This window comes from Crinia signifera, chromosome 2 (assembly GCF_055691185.1).
Source record: "Crinia signifera chromosome 2, ASM5569118v1, whole genome shotgun sequence".
Classification (NCBI taxonomy): Eukaryota; Metazoa; Chordata; class Amphibia; order Anura; family Myobatrachidae; genus Crinia; species Crinia signifera.
Window position 1 is genome coordinate 41,602,954 of NC_139218.1, and position 17,675 is coordinate 41,620,628.

A 17,675-nucleotide genomic window follows, 5' to 3' on the forward strand; every position below is an offset into this window, starting at 1 on the left:
TTCCTTGAAACCTCATGAGATTTGTGGCTGCAACCGTTGGAGAACTTTTAACCCTTTCAGGTCCAACATCTATTCAGGCTTAACAGCCCTAGCGCTAGTAGCAGATCCAATGGTGAGCCACTTTAAAATAAGAACATTAACATCGATCAACATTCAATGTAGACCATTTTTGAATTAAATACAAATAAATGACAATTAATTGAAACATTTAAACCAGACTGTTTGAATTGAAAAAAAAAAATGTGGACTGCAAAAGAGCTGGGATTTTCTGTTAGACAACTCTACGTGTATTCAAGCGCAAGGTTCTGTCAGAACCTCAACACTAATTCAATGTTTTAAAATAAAAACTGCTTCTTTTCAGGGCTGCTGCTGCATCAGGTGACGCAGCAGCGGATAAACATTGGCTACCTTAGTAACCCACAGCGAACTCATGGAGGGGGGGGGTTAGGGTTTGGTACTTAGAACGGGGGCACTTAGAAGGGGGGGTTAGGCCGCAGGGTGGGAGGGTTAGGTTAAGGTAGCAGGGTATGACAGTTATGGATAGGCACTAGTGGAGAGGTTAGGTTTAGGCTGTGGGAAGAGGGGATTAAAGGAAGGAGTACTTACCGGACCCCTGTCAGGATTCCAATGCTGGCATCGGTATGCTGACCATGGCATCCCCACCACCAGTCATTCGTATATGTTCTATTTCTAGATGTCATTATGCATGATTTACATCTAGGACACAGCTACAACTCTGGTGTTGCTAGTGTTAAAATGTCCTATTTCAGCACAGACAGAACATGTGTAGTGATGCTTCCAATTCCTCCAACATAGGCAGATACTTTGGGCCTAATTCTAAAGACCATGTTATTTGCAGTCAATGGTGATGTTCACATACTTGGAACAGATGGTATTAGAAACGGGGCAGCAAAGTAATGGCTGTTCTCTGTCAGTAACTGGTTCATAACTTGAAGTTAATTCAAACAAAGCCCACATACAGTATTCATATATAAATGATAACTTTTAATCCCAGAGGTTTCCCAAACTATTGAGGCATACAGTATGGGTCTGTCTTCAGACAAGGTTTACCAATACGAGCATAAGTTGTATGCTTACAATTTAATTGTGTTAAATGATGTGAGGGGCACTTTAATAAACATATAAAATGGCAGATAGGCAGGGCTATTTTTCTGCAGGATCCAGCAGGAACTGAGGCCCTTGTTCTAGTTCACTCTTTCTGACAAAATATTTCTTAGATGGACAAAACCATGTGCACTGCAGGTGAGGCAGGTGTAAAACCCCACCCAAATCTAATTATCTCTTCACAAGTAACACCTGCCTCACCTGCAGTGCACATGGTTTTGTCCATCTAAGAAATATTTTGTCAGAAAGAGTGAACTAGAATAAGGGCCACAGTTCCTGCTGGAGCCTGCAGAAAAATAGCCCTGCAGATAGGGAACAATGGGGAGAATGTAAAAAAGTTATATCACCCCAAATGCCTGAAATGCAATATATAAAATTCATACTGTAATATTTTTCCAATTTTCAGATACTCCCACTGTAAAGATTCTGCCCTCCACCCCAGTACCGCAGGAAGGCCAGCAGCTGATACTGACGTGCGAGTCCAAAGGAAAACCTCTGTAAGTCCTGTTTGTTTGTAGTGTGATAAAGATGGTGAAACGCGTGTCTGGGATATATAAGGATTTTACAAGTCTGAGGAGTTCTGTGACAATTCAAATATGGTCATATACCAAATGTTCATATACAGGGCAAGAACTGTTATGTGATTTCTAATATACTGATATCAAGTAATATATATTTTCATTTATGTAAATTATACTTGACATCTCTTTTATAAACTGATATTGCTTATAATTGGTGCATTATTTATACATGCATTTTAAGGCATAATTCCTGCTCTGCTGTAAATGACAGTATTTTAAATTTGTGTTACCTATAGTAAGATAAGCCTTAGATCCTTTACATTTGGATGGCTACAGAACTAATCTGTGATTTGTAATAACCATATACTTTACTCTGCTATCTGCTGAATTGCCTTACAGGGAGTTCGGAAAGTCCCTCCGCAGCAAATGCTTCCAAAGCTAGTAGATGTAGTTTCACTTACTGACAACAGATGGCAGTGTTTCAGAGCCATACAGACACTAGACATATATACAGATGGAGCGCCAACCAGCCTGAGGAATCACCAGATCTCCTGAGCTGGCGCAGGCTGGCGGACAGCAGCTTCATCTGATGGGGACGCACGATCGTCTCAGACGCTCACGCGTCCCCATCAGCGCGGCGGCGGGGAGTGGATTCCCTGCCCGTCTCCACTTTAGAGAGATGGGCCACTTCCCCCCATGCATACACGCATATGTAAGGTTGGTCAGAGCAATATTATGGTATTACACACATACAAACAGACAGTGCTCAAACCTATCAATTGCTTTCTAATTCCCGTAAATATGTTCAGCAAATGTCAATGATTTGCTAGTGAAACATTAACATTTTTTTTTTCCTGTTGAACATCACTTAGTCCTGCCTTCCCATCAGGTGTTCCTAAGCCTTGCTCTCCTCCTCTGATTGGTCACATGTAGGCACTTCCCATCAGTGGTTAAAGCTACCCATGCCACCAATATCATTGTTGATAAATAAATAATAGGTCTAAGTAACAAACAACAACACCTAGAGCCATTACAATATAATAGTTCTAAATAAACAAGGTTAATAAATAATAGGTCTAAGTAACAAACAACAACACTGGGAGACACTATATAATTGGTCTAAATAAACATAGATAACAAATAAATAATAGATTTAAGTAACAAACAACAACACCTAGAAACAACACTATATAACAGGTCTAAATAAAGACAGTTAATGAACAATTAGTCTAGGTAACAAACAATGAGGTAGATGAATTAACCAGCGTTAAATGTATATGCTGCCCTTAATTATCTGGGTGGGGGTTAATGTTTTTTAACATGTATTATCAGCACACCTTACGTGCGCTTGGGCCAGCCGCCTGATTCGAGCTGTCCCCTACAATCTCCCCAGCCGTTTACGTATGCCTGACAGCCCTGACTGTCAGACATACATCGCCCGTTAGGCTGCCCAGGCAGCTTCACCAGCCCAGGGCTAACGTTGTCCTATTCCCACTACAGGGACAACGCTAGACCTGCTGCTGGCTCTGGGCTGCGCTTGAGATCTCTCAATAACAGCTAGATCTCATGCATCTGCCCCAATAACACGTAGAGACAATGCTATATAACAGGTCTAAATAAACAGTTAATAAACAATAAGTCTAGGTAACAAACAATAAGTCTAAGTAACAAACAACAACTACGAGAGACAACACTCAATAATAGGTCAACGTAACAAATAAAAATAAGTAGAGACAAGACTTATGATTTGAATATTGGTGATAGTCTCCCTACCCAATATTACACGCGCACCTTACATAAAACTGAATATACAGGATTTTTATATTGACTTTTTTATGTTCCTTGTGATGGAGTAATCTTCAGGTGCCGGAAGCTCTTGAAGCATTTTATCACTAAGTGGCTATGGCAGATCAGCCCTTCACGGTGACATCAGCGATTTGTGTATATATATTTCTAAAATTGTTCCGATAGAACTGCAAAGTTTTCAACAACATTAGGATATCAGCAGAACACAGCGCCAACGGTTTCATGTTTCGGTTCCAAACCCGCCCCAGGGAACAGTCACGCTATTTCCAAGTTAATATCACAATTTTCCAAAGTAAAAAAAAAATCTGAAAAAAAAAAAAGAAAAAGTTCTCAACTTCCTCCTTTTCTATTTCAAATGTAGAACTTTGGTAATGTCTCATAATTATTCGGACAGTTTTACCAGAATTCTGTTATAAATGAGCGACATCTGGGAAATTAAACTGGCTGTCATGTTCCTACAAACTGTGTGTAATTGCCCTTCCTCTAGGATGTTTTTTAAAGGCATTTCAGAAAATGTTGACATTTCACTTATTTTGAAATATTAATGCAACTTTTTCATAATTATGTTCAGCCTCCAAGGCTTAACTTCTGATTAAGAGAAAATGTAAAAGGTTGGTCCCAATTGATATATGTTTTAATGCAGATTTACAATAATTAAATTTTGACTGAGCGCGATGAATACAAATCAGCAACAGAATAGACCACAGCTTGAAGTTTGAAGAGGCACAAGAACACGTGAGGTTTCCTGTGCGTTCCGGCCCCATACCTGTATAATATAAATTTATTCTGACAGTTAAAAAAAAATAATTGCTTGTGTTCTGCCACGGCTCTGCCTGGAAATTGCTATTCTTCTTCCTGTGACAAACTTGTGCTTTTGCATCTGCATTGTCATGTTATAATTATCATTCCATCTGTTTATAAGCCGAACAAGTGTAATTCTCTCCTACATTTGCAACATTCCAACAGATTGAGGCAAGAGCAGGAACACGAAAGAGAATGAAATGTACCATACCGTAAATGGGCCAATATAAATGTACTTTTGCTTAGACGGTATAGGGAGAATGGCCATAGACTGGCTGTGAGTTATTATAGAGTGTCTTGTATTGTGATCGAGAGACAATCAGCCTGGTAGATGTACTGTAGCAGTGTCAGGACTATAAATAATGAACTTTCCAGGAGATCCAGGTAGGATAAGGCTGTGTGCATATGGGTGTTAATAATATCCGTCTTTTCTCCCTTCCGATTTTGACAGCTGAATGGAGGAGAGGCTGAGTCTCACATTGAGATCATTGATCTCTATGGAGAGACGCCGGTGCAGCGTACATGACCATCTCACCAGCATTCGGATGAAAGGAAGCCATGCTCCGTGCTCTGTCATTCCTGCTCTGCCATGCTTCCTTGTCGGATGTCTGTGTGCACTGCGACTCCGTCTCTCCGTAGGGATTAATGATTTCTCTAAGAGATTCCATCTCTCCTCTTTTCAACTGTCAGGACTGGAACAGAGGACACAGAGAATTAATTGATGCTTGTGTGAGCAGGCACTTAGTGCCATTGTGCAGAGATCCTGCTAGGCGTATTGGATATTGTCCATACTGTATCTTAGGCAAGCACATGTTGAGGCTCCCTGAAATGCCGTGTATAGATCAGACCTACAGATACAAATATCTGCCACGTGCCTTCTAATTTCTATTATATACTGTACATAAAACCCATTTTATGGACAGATCCTTTGATATATTTTTTTTTTATGGTCACGCACAACTGAGACAACAGCTCTAAGGAAAACTTGTGGCCGAAGAGGTGGAACTTGGGGGTAGTGGGGCATTTGCTTGTAGGTTATGTATACTGTGGGCGTGACATGGATTTGTAAGTGCACGTGCCTGATATCAGATGATAGGTGTACAAATCAGAATGTTGATTACTATGCACAGTTATTGTATATCCATGTACACGCTGACTTGCATGTAAGGCTGATCACAGATGGAGCCCCTCTCTTCCTTGGCCGGCGCTCGCCAGAACGTCCCCGCTGGCGAGCGCTGGTGGATAGGGACTCCATTAGACTGGGACACACTTGCATCTCTCACGCATGCCTGCCCCAGTATCTCGGCTGCTGGGCGGTGGGACCCTGCCTGTCTCCTTTTCAGAGAGATGGGCAGGGTTAGGGGGGTTGTGCGGGGACGTGGGGACAGGCGGCAGCGACCGGTGGCGAGGCGGCAGGGACCCCGGGGGAGCTCCAACAGAACTTTTTATAATTAGCCATGTGGAAATGGCGAGTGCAGGGGGGGGGTGGGTTGAATACTGAGGGCAGGCTATGAAGACGAGCAATAGGAACTGCACTTCATAGCTTGCCTAATCGGCATTGAATATACCCAGAAAACATCACAAATCCACCCCCCAAATGCCGGCTTCTTGTCATTCAAAATACGGCCAGATTGCATTTGTGATCCATAAGTATTCTCAGTTGCTAATTCCACTGGGGCATGCTCAATACATATGGTACACATGCGCAGTTGTTCGATAATCGCTTGGTATGTGAATTCCCTAATTAGCGGTCAAGTCTGAATTAGGCCCCATGTCAAATATTTTTAATGGTTTCATGTCACCTGTTCACCCTCCAAATCTAAATAAATTCATGCCCCCAAAAAGTATTTCTGCTTAAGCTGGGTGCACACTACAATGATGTGTACCAAATGTACCAAATGTTACCGAAATGGAGGGGAGGGGTACTAGTTACCGCAGCTGTGGGGGGCTGCTATTACTGAGTGCGGGTGTCTCCTGTGAATGCAGGGGGCTTAGCAATCTCACTAATCGCTTTCCCCTCCTGAATCTAAGAGATAACATTTTTTCATTGGGGGCGGGTTTGTAAAAAGGGTGTATGGCCAAACCGCCATGCTTAGGCCACTCCCCTGGCTTTACCAATCCCCGCACAGGCTGCCTACAGCTTTGCGCACACAGTCAATGTGTCGGCCAATGGGCTAACATATCGTACCCGCAGTACACATCAGAACTATGTAATGAAGGATTGAATGATCCCTCGCTCTATGCGCTATTAGCCGCCTGGCTATACAGCAAGATAGCACATGAAACTGCAGGAACGCACAGATTTGGCATGATAGGTTGTTCCGATTCACCCGAATGTTACCCCCCACGCGGCGTGAATCCCCTCTCTAATAGGCGAGGGGGTGTGTATGGTAACACATCCCCTCACATGCGGCGCAGGGAGGAGAAATCACTCAATGGTCGCTCACCATTGAATTATTTTTCCAGCCTACGGTCAATACTTTTCAGATAGCCAATAATCTCCAAATTCGGGGCGGGCACTGACGTCATGTGTCGTAAGCCTCCTGCCTAGAGCATGCATCGCCATGCATGTGTGTGCAGGGGAATGCCCAGCGTTTTTTTATGGGGACAGCCATAAAACGCTGGCCATTTCCCTGCTGACACTCCTCGCCCGCACCCTTCCTCCAGCGAACAGCTCGGCTAGTGTTAAACCTGCCGAAGCCGCTAGTTCCCGGGGTTTTGCGAATGTGCATATTGCAGGCTTGCCTACCCTCCACGGAATGGCCGGAAGCCTCCCGGAAATCGGGTCCTTCTCCCGACCCCCCAGGAAGGTGGGCATGTCTCCCACATTCTGCTAATTGCCACCGATCCCCCCTTGCCTGCTGGTGTAATTACCTGAAATCGCGGGTCCGCGGCGACAGGGTGGGGCTAAAATGACGCAATTGCAACATTTCACAGCATTTAAGCCCCGCCCCCTTTAAGCCCCGCGAATGACGGAGTTTTTTTGCATGGGGGTTAGGCCAAGTGATGTCAGACTTGCTCCCGCCCCACTGAGATCTTGCCTCAACGGGCTTCTCCCGGAGAGATGAAATTAAAAGTAGGCAAGTATGGCATATTGGCGCATGCGCAGACCCCGAACATAGCGGAACCCGAAGGAACAGGTCTGAATAGGCTCCAGTATCCCCTATTGTTCTACAAGTTTCAAAAAGAATGAATTTGAAGCTTGCCTGACAATGCAAGTCAATAACAAGAGTATTTTTCTATGAATTAACCAAAATTAATCTCAGCCTCATAACTGCACAATTAGATTTTTGTATATATTTAACTGCAACCTCTATACTTTATTTATTATGTTTTTCCCTTCGGGGATGCATTATCCTGGAGTCGTACAAGTTGTGCGTAGTATTACTGAAATACTAAACATATATCACTACAGCAGCTTGTTGAAAGAGACAGTACCGTATTATGCTTTATGCCATTTTTTGGAACTGCTGTACTGTTTATCACACACACGAGTAATGTCGGCGCAATCAATCATTTCCAATTAAATATTGTACAACCTCACATGAGACTCCAAATGAGCGAAGAAACCAAAGATTATGTACCCAGAGAGGAAACGTACTTGATGAGTTATTCGGTTTAAGCTGCATTTTTATCATAAAGTTCAATTATGTGCAAGAATTATGTAAATGTTGCTATTGGCAACACGCATTTGCCGGTTGTATCAGTGTCTGACAATATTGGAACGGAAGCAAATATCAAGTACAAAGTGCAGAATTTAATTGCATTTGTTTCGAATGATGCAGAATTCTTTTTTTTTATTTTAGCAACAACTTTCCTGTAATAAAATTGCTACCGGTATAAAGGGCAAATAGCATTTGTTTGCTTGTTATATTTAAATGTTCGGCTTTCCTCAAAACTCTTCTAACATGTTTGCTCTACATTTGAACAGAGGGTGGTGATTCTGATGCACTCTGACCCCGGCCTATTTGCACTGGGGACTGATGTTTGTGGTCTGGGCATGCGCATATTTGCATATACGCACAATCAAGGCCGCTGTGCGGACGCCTTTGTCGACTTGCACAGCCGCGGAGGCGTTCGCACGGGGGGTGGGGGGCATGATGGAGGTGTGCAGGGGAGCGTTTGCATGGGATAACGCTGGGCGTCCCCATGCGAACACAGGCAAGTAGCTGATGTCACAGTAAGTCAAGACTGACTTATTTTAACAAACGGGAAAAATCAGTCAAAAGGTCGACCACTATTGGTCAACAGGGTCAAAAGGTCAACAGTCAGATATGGACATTATGACATCAAATTCTCCTAAACAAAAGCATTTCCACCCTTCACATCCGGAAGCGTATCTGAGTCGGCGACAGACTTGCCCAGTCATCCAGGTTTACCTACACCCATTCAAGAGGAATTGGCAAAACTCCATTCTCATATTCAACTCTGCTTTTTGGGACTAATTGGCTACCCGGTAATTACTTACTGCTATTCTTAGAGATACCACAGTGCAGACCAACATATCCGTATGGTAGTGTGCTTGTTATCATTTTTGTGTTTTAAGTGTACCTGTACTCATTTTATGAAAATGGAATTCCATATATACCGCATTTCCCCGATAATAAGACACTGGGTGAGATTTAATAGGTTGAGAGATTCAGAAAGTGAGAGATTTGGTGAGAAATCTCCAGTTTTTTTTAAAGCGGCAATCATTTACACTGCAAAAATAGTTTGATGTTGAATTGTAAATGATTGCTGCTTTAAAAAAAACTGGAGATTTGTCACCAAATCTCTCATCCTATTAAACCTCACCCACTGTCTTATTTTTTTTGGAACAAAAAACACCATAGCGCTTATTTTCGGGGTAGGGCTTTAAATTAACATTGACAGTCCTGCTTTTATCAACATCTTGCCCCTCAGCCCTGTCACTCACCTTATACTTTCAGCACAACTGCCGCTTTCCTTTTCCTTCCGCGTTTTTCCAGGCTTTCCGCCACCTCTGTCACTCCTCTCCCGTCTGTGTACCGTGCAGACGCCACTCCATCTTGGATGGTGCACGGTGACGTCACATGCGCAATGCATTCCTGGGGCCACTGATGCCAGCAGAGGCCTCAACGGTACCCATCTCATGCGGCGCGCGGGGGGGGGGGGGTTGTAGCGGGGACAGAGCTGGAAGCATTACAGTTTAGTGCAGGGACTCGGAAACATGGGGATTTAGCTAGGGCTTATTTTCGGGGTAGGGCTTATTTTGAACTGTTGTCCAGATAATGGTAGGGCTTATTTTTGGGGTAGGTCTTATTATTGTGGAAACACGGTATATTTTTTTATTAAAATTGTTCTTTGTAAAAGATACCGTTCCTATTGTGTTCTCTATTTTTATAACTTAGCAGCCAGCACTGGTACACTTTTTTATTCTCTTCGCATATGGGTTTGCGGCTAATAACATGCTAATGCCAATGCTAAACAATTCCCAGGCTTGCACAGGGCAAAGCTTCACTCTGGATCGCAGGGTTCCGCAAATTAGAAGAGCAGTAATCAGGTCGGAATAGCCCCTAAGAAAGGTGTCACCGCTCTGTAATGATTGATGTAATTTAGCATCGGGCTTGCCTACTTTTAAAGACATCATCAAGCCCCGCCCCCAGCTTGGCAATTTCCGCGATTACTAGCCTTCGGATACATTATATTATACATCCAGGGGTTAAAGTGAGGGGGAACGGGGCGGAACTGAGTTCCACCACCTCTAATGGTGAGGTGGAACATTTTAACCTCCACATTGGCCCTGCACAGTAATTCTCACAGAAAAGCATTCTAATTTGCAGAGGGATGCCAAAAATCCTACCACAGGCCCTGACTCTGCCCAATGGGGGGGGGGGGGGGGGGTAATTAGGTGGCATAGAGAAATTAGTTCCTCCAACTCTGCATGACCACTTTATGCCTCGAGTGCAGCCAAACCCAATCCTAGCTACAAGAGTTGTTCCCATGACCTACCACGGTCTTGGTAAAATTACACGCTGGTGGCTTGGGTGCTCTGAATCGGACCCTATAGGTGAACTGTGTCTTCTGTGTCTACTGTAGGTTTCCCAGTCAATAGGTCAACACCATATGGTCGACATTGGCACAGCAAAAAGTCAATACATAACTTTTTTACTTTTCTCCGACTTAGGAGCCTGTGCTGATGCTGTTTGGGCCACACTAAAGGCAGAAATCAGCATTGCAGCAATAATTTAGCTGGATTTCTGCCCAGAGCCATTTTAACAACATTGTAGGCCCAGGGCAAAGCAATGCATTTCGGGCCCTTTCACACCCATTCAGGGGAAAAAATGTAAACAAACAAAAAAAAGTATAATAACACGCCTCTCCTCTGGTCCTGTGCCATCTTCTCCACATGCTTCAATGCAGTGAATGGCTGTCAGCGCTCTGATAGGTGGATAGCTGCAGTCATCTGCCAATCAGCATGCTGACACCCATTCACTGTCTGGCTGGGAAGCAGGAAAAGAATGCTGCCTGGTCGCTCTGTTTGTGTGTGATTCACAATCAGAGCAACCAGGCAGCATTCTCTACTGCCTCCCAAGAAGCTCAGGAGGCAGATGCCCACAACCCAATCTGCCCCAGCCCAAAGGCCCATAGAATTGGGGGACCCTTGGGCAGCTGTCCATTGCCCATACATTAAGATGGCCCTGTTTCTTCCCACAACCTAGGAGAGGTCCTCCATTGGGACAGAACATCCCGATGAGCTTCTCACTGCTCCTGTCCATAGACTAGAATGTGCAGCTGTATAATCTTCTGTCATCTGGCGTGACCTCCTTCGAAACCCCTAAACATTTTCAAATGCCATCGGTTCTGCCAACAGAACCTGAGAAGTATCAAGATGAGCTTATGGATAGAGGGCAAAATCCCTACAAACTATCAATGAGCAAATATATGCATTAACTGATTGCAGTCGACTGCAATTTCTCAGATTAATGATCTATACTGTAGTGTGTTTCACCTTTTGCAACTGCCCCACCTACAGTGAAGCCATGGCCGGTTCCAAGGAGGGGTTTTAGGGGTGGTTGTCCCAGGGCCTCTACACTTTAGGGGCCCCCAATCTCTTCCCCTGAATCATGCATGCCACTGGTACTAGAATGGGAGCACAGCATGATTCCGCTGTGTCTCCGATTTCCCCACTAAACAGTCGCTATCAGTTCCGCCTATCGAGGTGCTGCTGACGTCTCTGTCAGCCTCTTGCGGGATTTCGCAGTCACCACCGCAGCTGCTGGGCTTTCTGTTACGTCTGGGAGCTGCTCAGTCTCCATTCCTTCCTCATCGGCACTTGCAGCGCGTGACTGACTACCTGCGGGCTTTGAGCTGTGTGGTCCCGGAAATATCAGTTATTGTGAATTATTCATAAACAGCAGCATTATATACTATTTTCTATTAGGTAACTAATTAACTACTAATATTTTGTGAGCTACCTTTTTTAATCTTATGATGTCTGTCCATTTTTATGTATATGTCCTTTAATTGTAACAAATGTATGAGTCCCATTTTCTTCCTGTTTTTTTTTTTTTGTTAAGTCATTACTTGTGTTATATGTATTCAGGGCCGTCTTTTCGTATGGGCTTAATGGGCACTTGCCCAGGGGCCCCAGGTGTATAAGGGCCCTTTTCTGATAGCTGAGGATCCCCTTTTTCCAGGGATACCAGAATTTTGAAAATCGGCCTTGGGGAACTGGAGATATCCAACTTCAAAGCAGCAGTCCACATTAACTTCTGCTAATTACTCATTTACTTCCCAGTCATACTGTATTTCTCAGGTTCTCTCTGACTTGGTTTTTCTGAGAGTATAGTCCAAAAGCTGGGACTCTCCCCTTTCTGTCAACACTAGCGGCTTGTCTCTATCTTTTTCAGAACCAGAGATATTAGGCTTACAGCAGCCGGTCCCTGCTCCAGCTCCAAACGTCTGGTGTATAGTTTTATAGTTTTGTCAATGGATTGCTCTGGCTCCTGATCTCTGATACCCAAGTTCCCAGCACCTCCTGAACAAAGGGACTCTAGGTTTTTATACTATTGAAGGCTAAGAAATCTATTTACAGATAATTGCCGATATCTGCAGTCAAACAAGCTGCCCATCCACCAGAAAATGGCGAATATTAAGCCCACTCCATTATCCAACCCTCCCCTGTGTATAAAACTATACCCTATCACTACCTCCCTGGAAGTCATTTACAAGGGACCCGTCATTCAGCTCAGTGCCCCTTCCACATGTTAGTGTTCTCCCTCCCACCACCTGTGCATTAAAGGAGTAACTAGCAGAAGTTACTGCTCCAGGTCCTACATGTTGAATGGAAGCTAGAGCACCCCCTGCCACCCGTGGGACATCAAAGCTGCTGCTAATAGCACCCCCCACCCCTAGGAGGGGAGAATGGGTAAGGGCCCCAGTGCATTGCTTTACCCAGGGGCCCACACTGCTGTTAAGACGGCCTTGATGGTGCCCCCCTGTCATTTTCTCCTGGATCCGCCCCTGTATGAACATATACATATATATACACACATACATACAGTACAGTGGCACCCACAAGGTTGTGTAGGGAGGGGCCCCGCTGGACTGCTTTGCCCGGGGGCCCATAATGCTGTTAAGATGGCCCTGTATGTATTTTCTTGGAATTAATGCACCAAAGATTCATTGGTGTTATCCCTATTATAAGTAAGATATTTGGAACATTAGGTTACATTTTGCATTTTGGTATTCAGAAACATAATGGGGGAAATGTAATAGGATGAGAGAATCAGAAAGTGAGAGATTTGGTAAGAAACCTCCAGTTTTTTTTTTTTTTTTAAAGCGGCAATCATTTACACGGCAAAACCAGTTTGATTTTGAAATGTGAATCATTGCCGCTTTGAAAAAAACTGGAGATTTCTTACCAAATCTCTCACTTTCTGGTTCGCTCATCCTATTACTTTTCCACCACCATATCTTCTTTCTAATGGAATTGAACACAATCACATTGCAGACTGATAATATATATATATATATATATATATATATATATATATATATATATATATATATATATTATTTTTTTTATAAGATCTGTGGGGGCCCCAACAAGCTTGTTGTCCAGGGCCCCCACATACCTTAATCTGTTCCTGAGTGCAGCATGGTTTTGCAAATTTACAGTTATTTGCTCTTTTTGGTTTAGTCCCACCTCAGAATCAGGATCATTATTGGCATTGATGCCTAAAACAGGTGTAAATGGAGCTTTTCTTTGTTTAATAAATTGCCCCCCAAACCACTTTTGCAGCTATTGTGCTGCATAACTAAAGCAAACAATTTCCAGTTAGTGACTACTCTACCTCTGTATCCTTCTGGTCACCTTCTCCCTAATCAATTATGCAATTCAAATAAAGCTCTGTTAAAATAATCTAATATTTGACCCAATTTATATAGATGATTGCATGTTTTAAATGCCTCCGAGATGCAGTTATACTTATTTTCTGCTTTGTTAATTTTTCTCATCTCTTCTGTAGAAGCTTCACAATTATGCTATAATTGGACACAGCCACAATGCAAAACATTGGTCAGTTCAAGGTTTAGCTGTGACTATCTAAATCCATCATTTAGCCATGTTTCCTATAATTAAAGGATTTGTAACAGTTTCTGAATCCCATAAAGGTTTCTTTTTCTGCGAAAAATATGGATAGAACAATAATTTATATGAACTTGATTTTTTTGGAGGTGAATAAATAGGATAAATAACAATACAGGAACTCAAACACATACATGAATCCACCAGGATAGAGGTTTCTCAAGGGCGTTACTGAGGGCTATTGATGAAGGGGCGTGTCCTCATTAGCATAACCCATTTTTATTCTCACAGATGCTGGGCTGCCGCCCAAAGAGTGCCTGTTTGAACATTACACACTACACATTACTAGCTCCTACTAGAAGCTGAGTGCTCCCTGTAATGTTGCAGAGCAGGGGGAGCTGCGGGCACAGCTATCCCAGGCCTGGCCTCTCTTACCAAGAGTGAAGGGCCCGGGCCACTCATTCAGCCGATCGCACCCCCTGACTGCCTCCACTAAGATGCCCCAGGCTGAAGCCCAGCCACTGCTCTTGAAGTGCAGGATTCTCCTTCACCAAGTTCACCGCCAGATGCTGGCAGCCATTTAAAATGCAGTAACGTCTGGTGAACCAATCAGAACTCCCATACCAGCATCTGCTCTGATTGACTGCCGGACTGCAAGCTCAGATTGGCTTACAAGTTGGCACCATACTTTAAATGGCCGCCAGCATCCGGACTCCGAGGGTGGAGCGAGAAAACTGCACAGCGGGAGCAGTGGGATTCAGCTGGGGCCAAGAAGAGCCGGGCAGGGGGGGGGGGGGGGGGGGGGCAGTAGAAATCGGTCCCGGGCCCCACAATTTTGTATTGGCAGTCCTGTTATAGAGGGTGCCATACTACCTGTGATACCACTTGGCTTCCTAATCTATGGACACCTAAAATAAAGATATAGATCATCATCATTACAATATAAATTCATCATTATAATATAAATATTATAGTGTGTATATATTAGTAAAGAAATTAAAAGAAGTACAATGTTATAGTTTTTAAGTATACACCACAAATTGAGATGCAAAAGCTTATTCAGCAAGGATTCGCAAATTTATTTGTGAACTTGCTCTAGATTTGGGCAAAATAAACTGAATCAATTACTCCTCCTGCAGACCAATCACGGTGCATGGAATTTACAGCGGCCAATCAGTAAAGAATCTATAAATACTGTACGACATGTCTGCAGAAGGATCTTACAGCCCCACTGACACTCATGCTGCAGGATTATTCTAGAGGAAATGTCTGGGGATGCTGTTATCTGTGACTAGTGATGTGAGCTGTGACTTATTACTGACCTGTCGGCTGACTAGTCTAATCTTCACGTCGGTACTGTGCACGTTTGGCACCAAGCAACATTGAATTATTTGCTTATATTTTCCACTTAGTCCAACTGTGACTTATATTCTGTTGGAATCCTGTAGAGTTCTGTAAATTCTTCCACTGTACAAATTCCTATGTACAGTATTTAAACCTCCTCATATAATGCAATACAGTAAAATAAAAAAAATAAAAAAACAATCTATCTGTACTTGTCATAATTCGTGCCCAGGAAACACCATTACTTGCTATCATGAGATGACCTATTTCTTTTTTAGAAGCTTTGACTTATGCAGACAACCCAAATGTGTTCTCCACCTGTCATCATCTATTTGAGTATTGATATGGTACAAATACCCAGACCTGACATTGTCATCTCAACAGTTGTATTTTCTATTTCTACAATGCACTGACTATACAAAAACAGCAGCTGCTGTATCTTCTGTCACTGTAACTCGTCTCCCTGTCCATTCAGTCTTATTGGAAACCTTATTGTATGAATAGCCACAAAATCAGGTATATGGTATTAACCGAATGATGGTTTGTAAGAAGGAAATAAAAGTAACCCTCAAAAAAGTTGAATGGAGTCAGCCTGATTCAGCCTTGATCAGATAGGGCCGAATACGGCCCCGTTTCCTATTGTCAGGGTCTGCACATGCGCAGATACAGTATGCCAGTGACGTGTGGTGGTGGCTGTGTACAGAGAAGCCACTCAATGGGGCCGTCACCCCCCTCCCCTGTTAACCACCGCCCCCCCCATCTCTGTCGACACCCCCCCCCCATCCACTGACTGATCTGCCTGATCTGTTATCCAATCACAGCAGCAGCCCCTATCAATGAAGCACTTTTAGAAGTGCTGCTTTTACTTTTTTTTTTAACTGGCTTTTTTTACCGACGGCCTAGCCCAGCCCCTGGCGCTTCATCCCCTTCACTTGTCAATGGGAAGCACCGCATATCAGTGCCTCCCAAACAAATTGAAATGTTACAAACTGCCTGTTCATCAGGGTGGCGGACGGCGTTAACTTGTTTGCTAGGCTGCGAGTATATGCATCCTAGAAAACAGGTCTGAATCAGGCCCAATATATGGTCTTAATGCAATACCTACTCTACTGGAAGGAGACTCACAATTTTTTTCAGTATTCCTCCGCAAAAGGGAGAGCCCTTCCTGCATCCCGCCCACTTCTTAGCGAAGCAGGCAGTATAGGATGATAATGCTGGGAATCGCAGTTTGTATAGAGGCGGCAAATCACAGTAATATTAGCTCAGACACTTGCCCAATCATACACCGTAATTAAAATGAAGGGTATTTTGCATTTGTTTGAAGATGAGGATTATGAGAATGTAACGGAATATAGTATATTATCTATCATCAACATGTGTGCTGAGAGAACCGAGGTGTTTAGTCTAATGAGACCCCTGATTTCCACCTGGGGCTCCCGCAAGGGCATGATTCGGCTTTACTAATGGTACAGTAAATCACAGATCCTCCACCCTACCCTCAATCAGAAGGCAAGTACTGGTCATCAGTAACCGGACTGGAATACTGACAGCCTGGGAATTGCTACAGTATGCGTAATTCATCTTTTAAATTCGAGTTAGGTAAAATTTCCTAGTATTCATGGTGGACAGACATCTTTAATTATCTGTCCCTTGAATAACATGTAAGTATGATCCAGTAATTCTATTTTCATACAGTTAGTTTATTATTGTACATTACCAAGTTGGTGCTGTAAGATAATTCGGTACTTGTGTATTTATATGGGCGCCCGATTTTTTAATCGCTGGGCAAAAAATTGCGTTGCATCGCATCGCATGCAATCATATCGCATGCGATGCGACGCGACACGATTGGACCCGATTTTTCATTGTACTGGCACCCAGATGCCTGATTCCTATGTTAAATGCCCCTCCCCCGACCCGATTCTTTATTGTACACCCACCCTGATGGGTAATTACTATGTTAAATGGCCCCCCATTGTTAACGCCACCCCACTATCAACGCCAACCCGACCTTTTCATACCCCCACTATCCACGTCGGCGTGGAGTTGATTTTATATAGTGTGGCGAGCGCAGCGAGCCACTGAGCCCGAAACGTGGTGAGCGCAGCGAGCCCCGCGAGGGGACGAGGATTACTTCACATATATTCTGTGGCCCCTTGCCACGCTTCGGGCTCAGTGGCTCGCTGCGCTCGCCACACTATATAAAATCAACTCCACACCGACGTGGATAGTGGGGGTATGAAAAGGTCGGAGGATGCGTACCGCCGCCCCTCGTGGGCTCGCTGCGCTCGCCACTCTTCAGGTTCGCGTTGATACTGGGGTGGCGTTAACAATGGGAGGGGCATTTCACATAGTAATTACCCATCAGGGTGGGTGTACAATTAAAAATCGGGTCTGTGGGTGCATTTAACATTGGAATCAGGCATCAGGGTGCCTGTACAATGAAAAATCACATTGCATCGCATGCCTTAAGTAGTGGCATGCAATGAAAAAATCGGGCGCCCAGATAATACATACTGTAAGTACCC

At 43.8% G+C, this 17,675-nt stretch overlaps 1 protein-coding gene across 3 annotated transcripts in view; it reads left to right on the forward strand.

Annotated features, from left to right (window-relative positions):
• Positions 1 to 17,675, forward strand: part of CADM2 (cell adhesion molecule 2) — a 1,292,583-nt gene that overhangs the window by 1,123,033 nt on the left and 151,875 nt on the right. For all 3 annotated transcript variants that reach the window (XM_083171927.1, XM_083171928.1, XM_083171929.1), the window contains one exon: positions 1,532 to 1,622. In XM_083171927.1, coding sequence (XP_083028053.1) covers positions 1,532 to 1,622 — 91 coding nt within the window. The remainder of the gene's footprint in view (positions 1 to 1,531; positions 1,623 to 17,675) is intronic.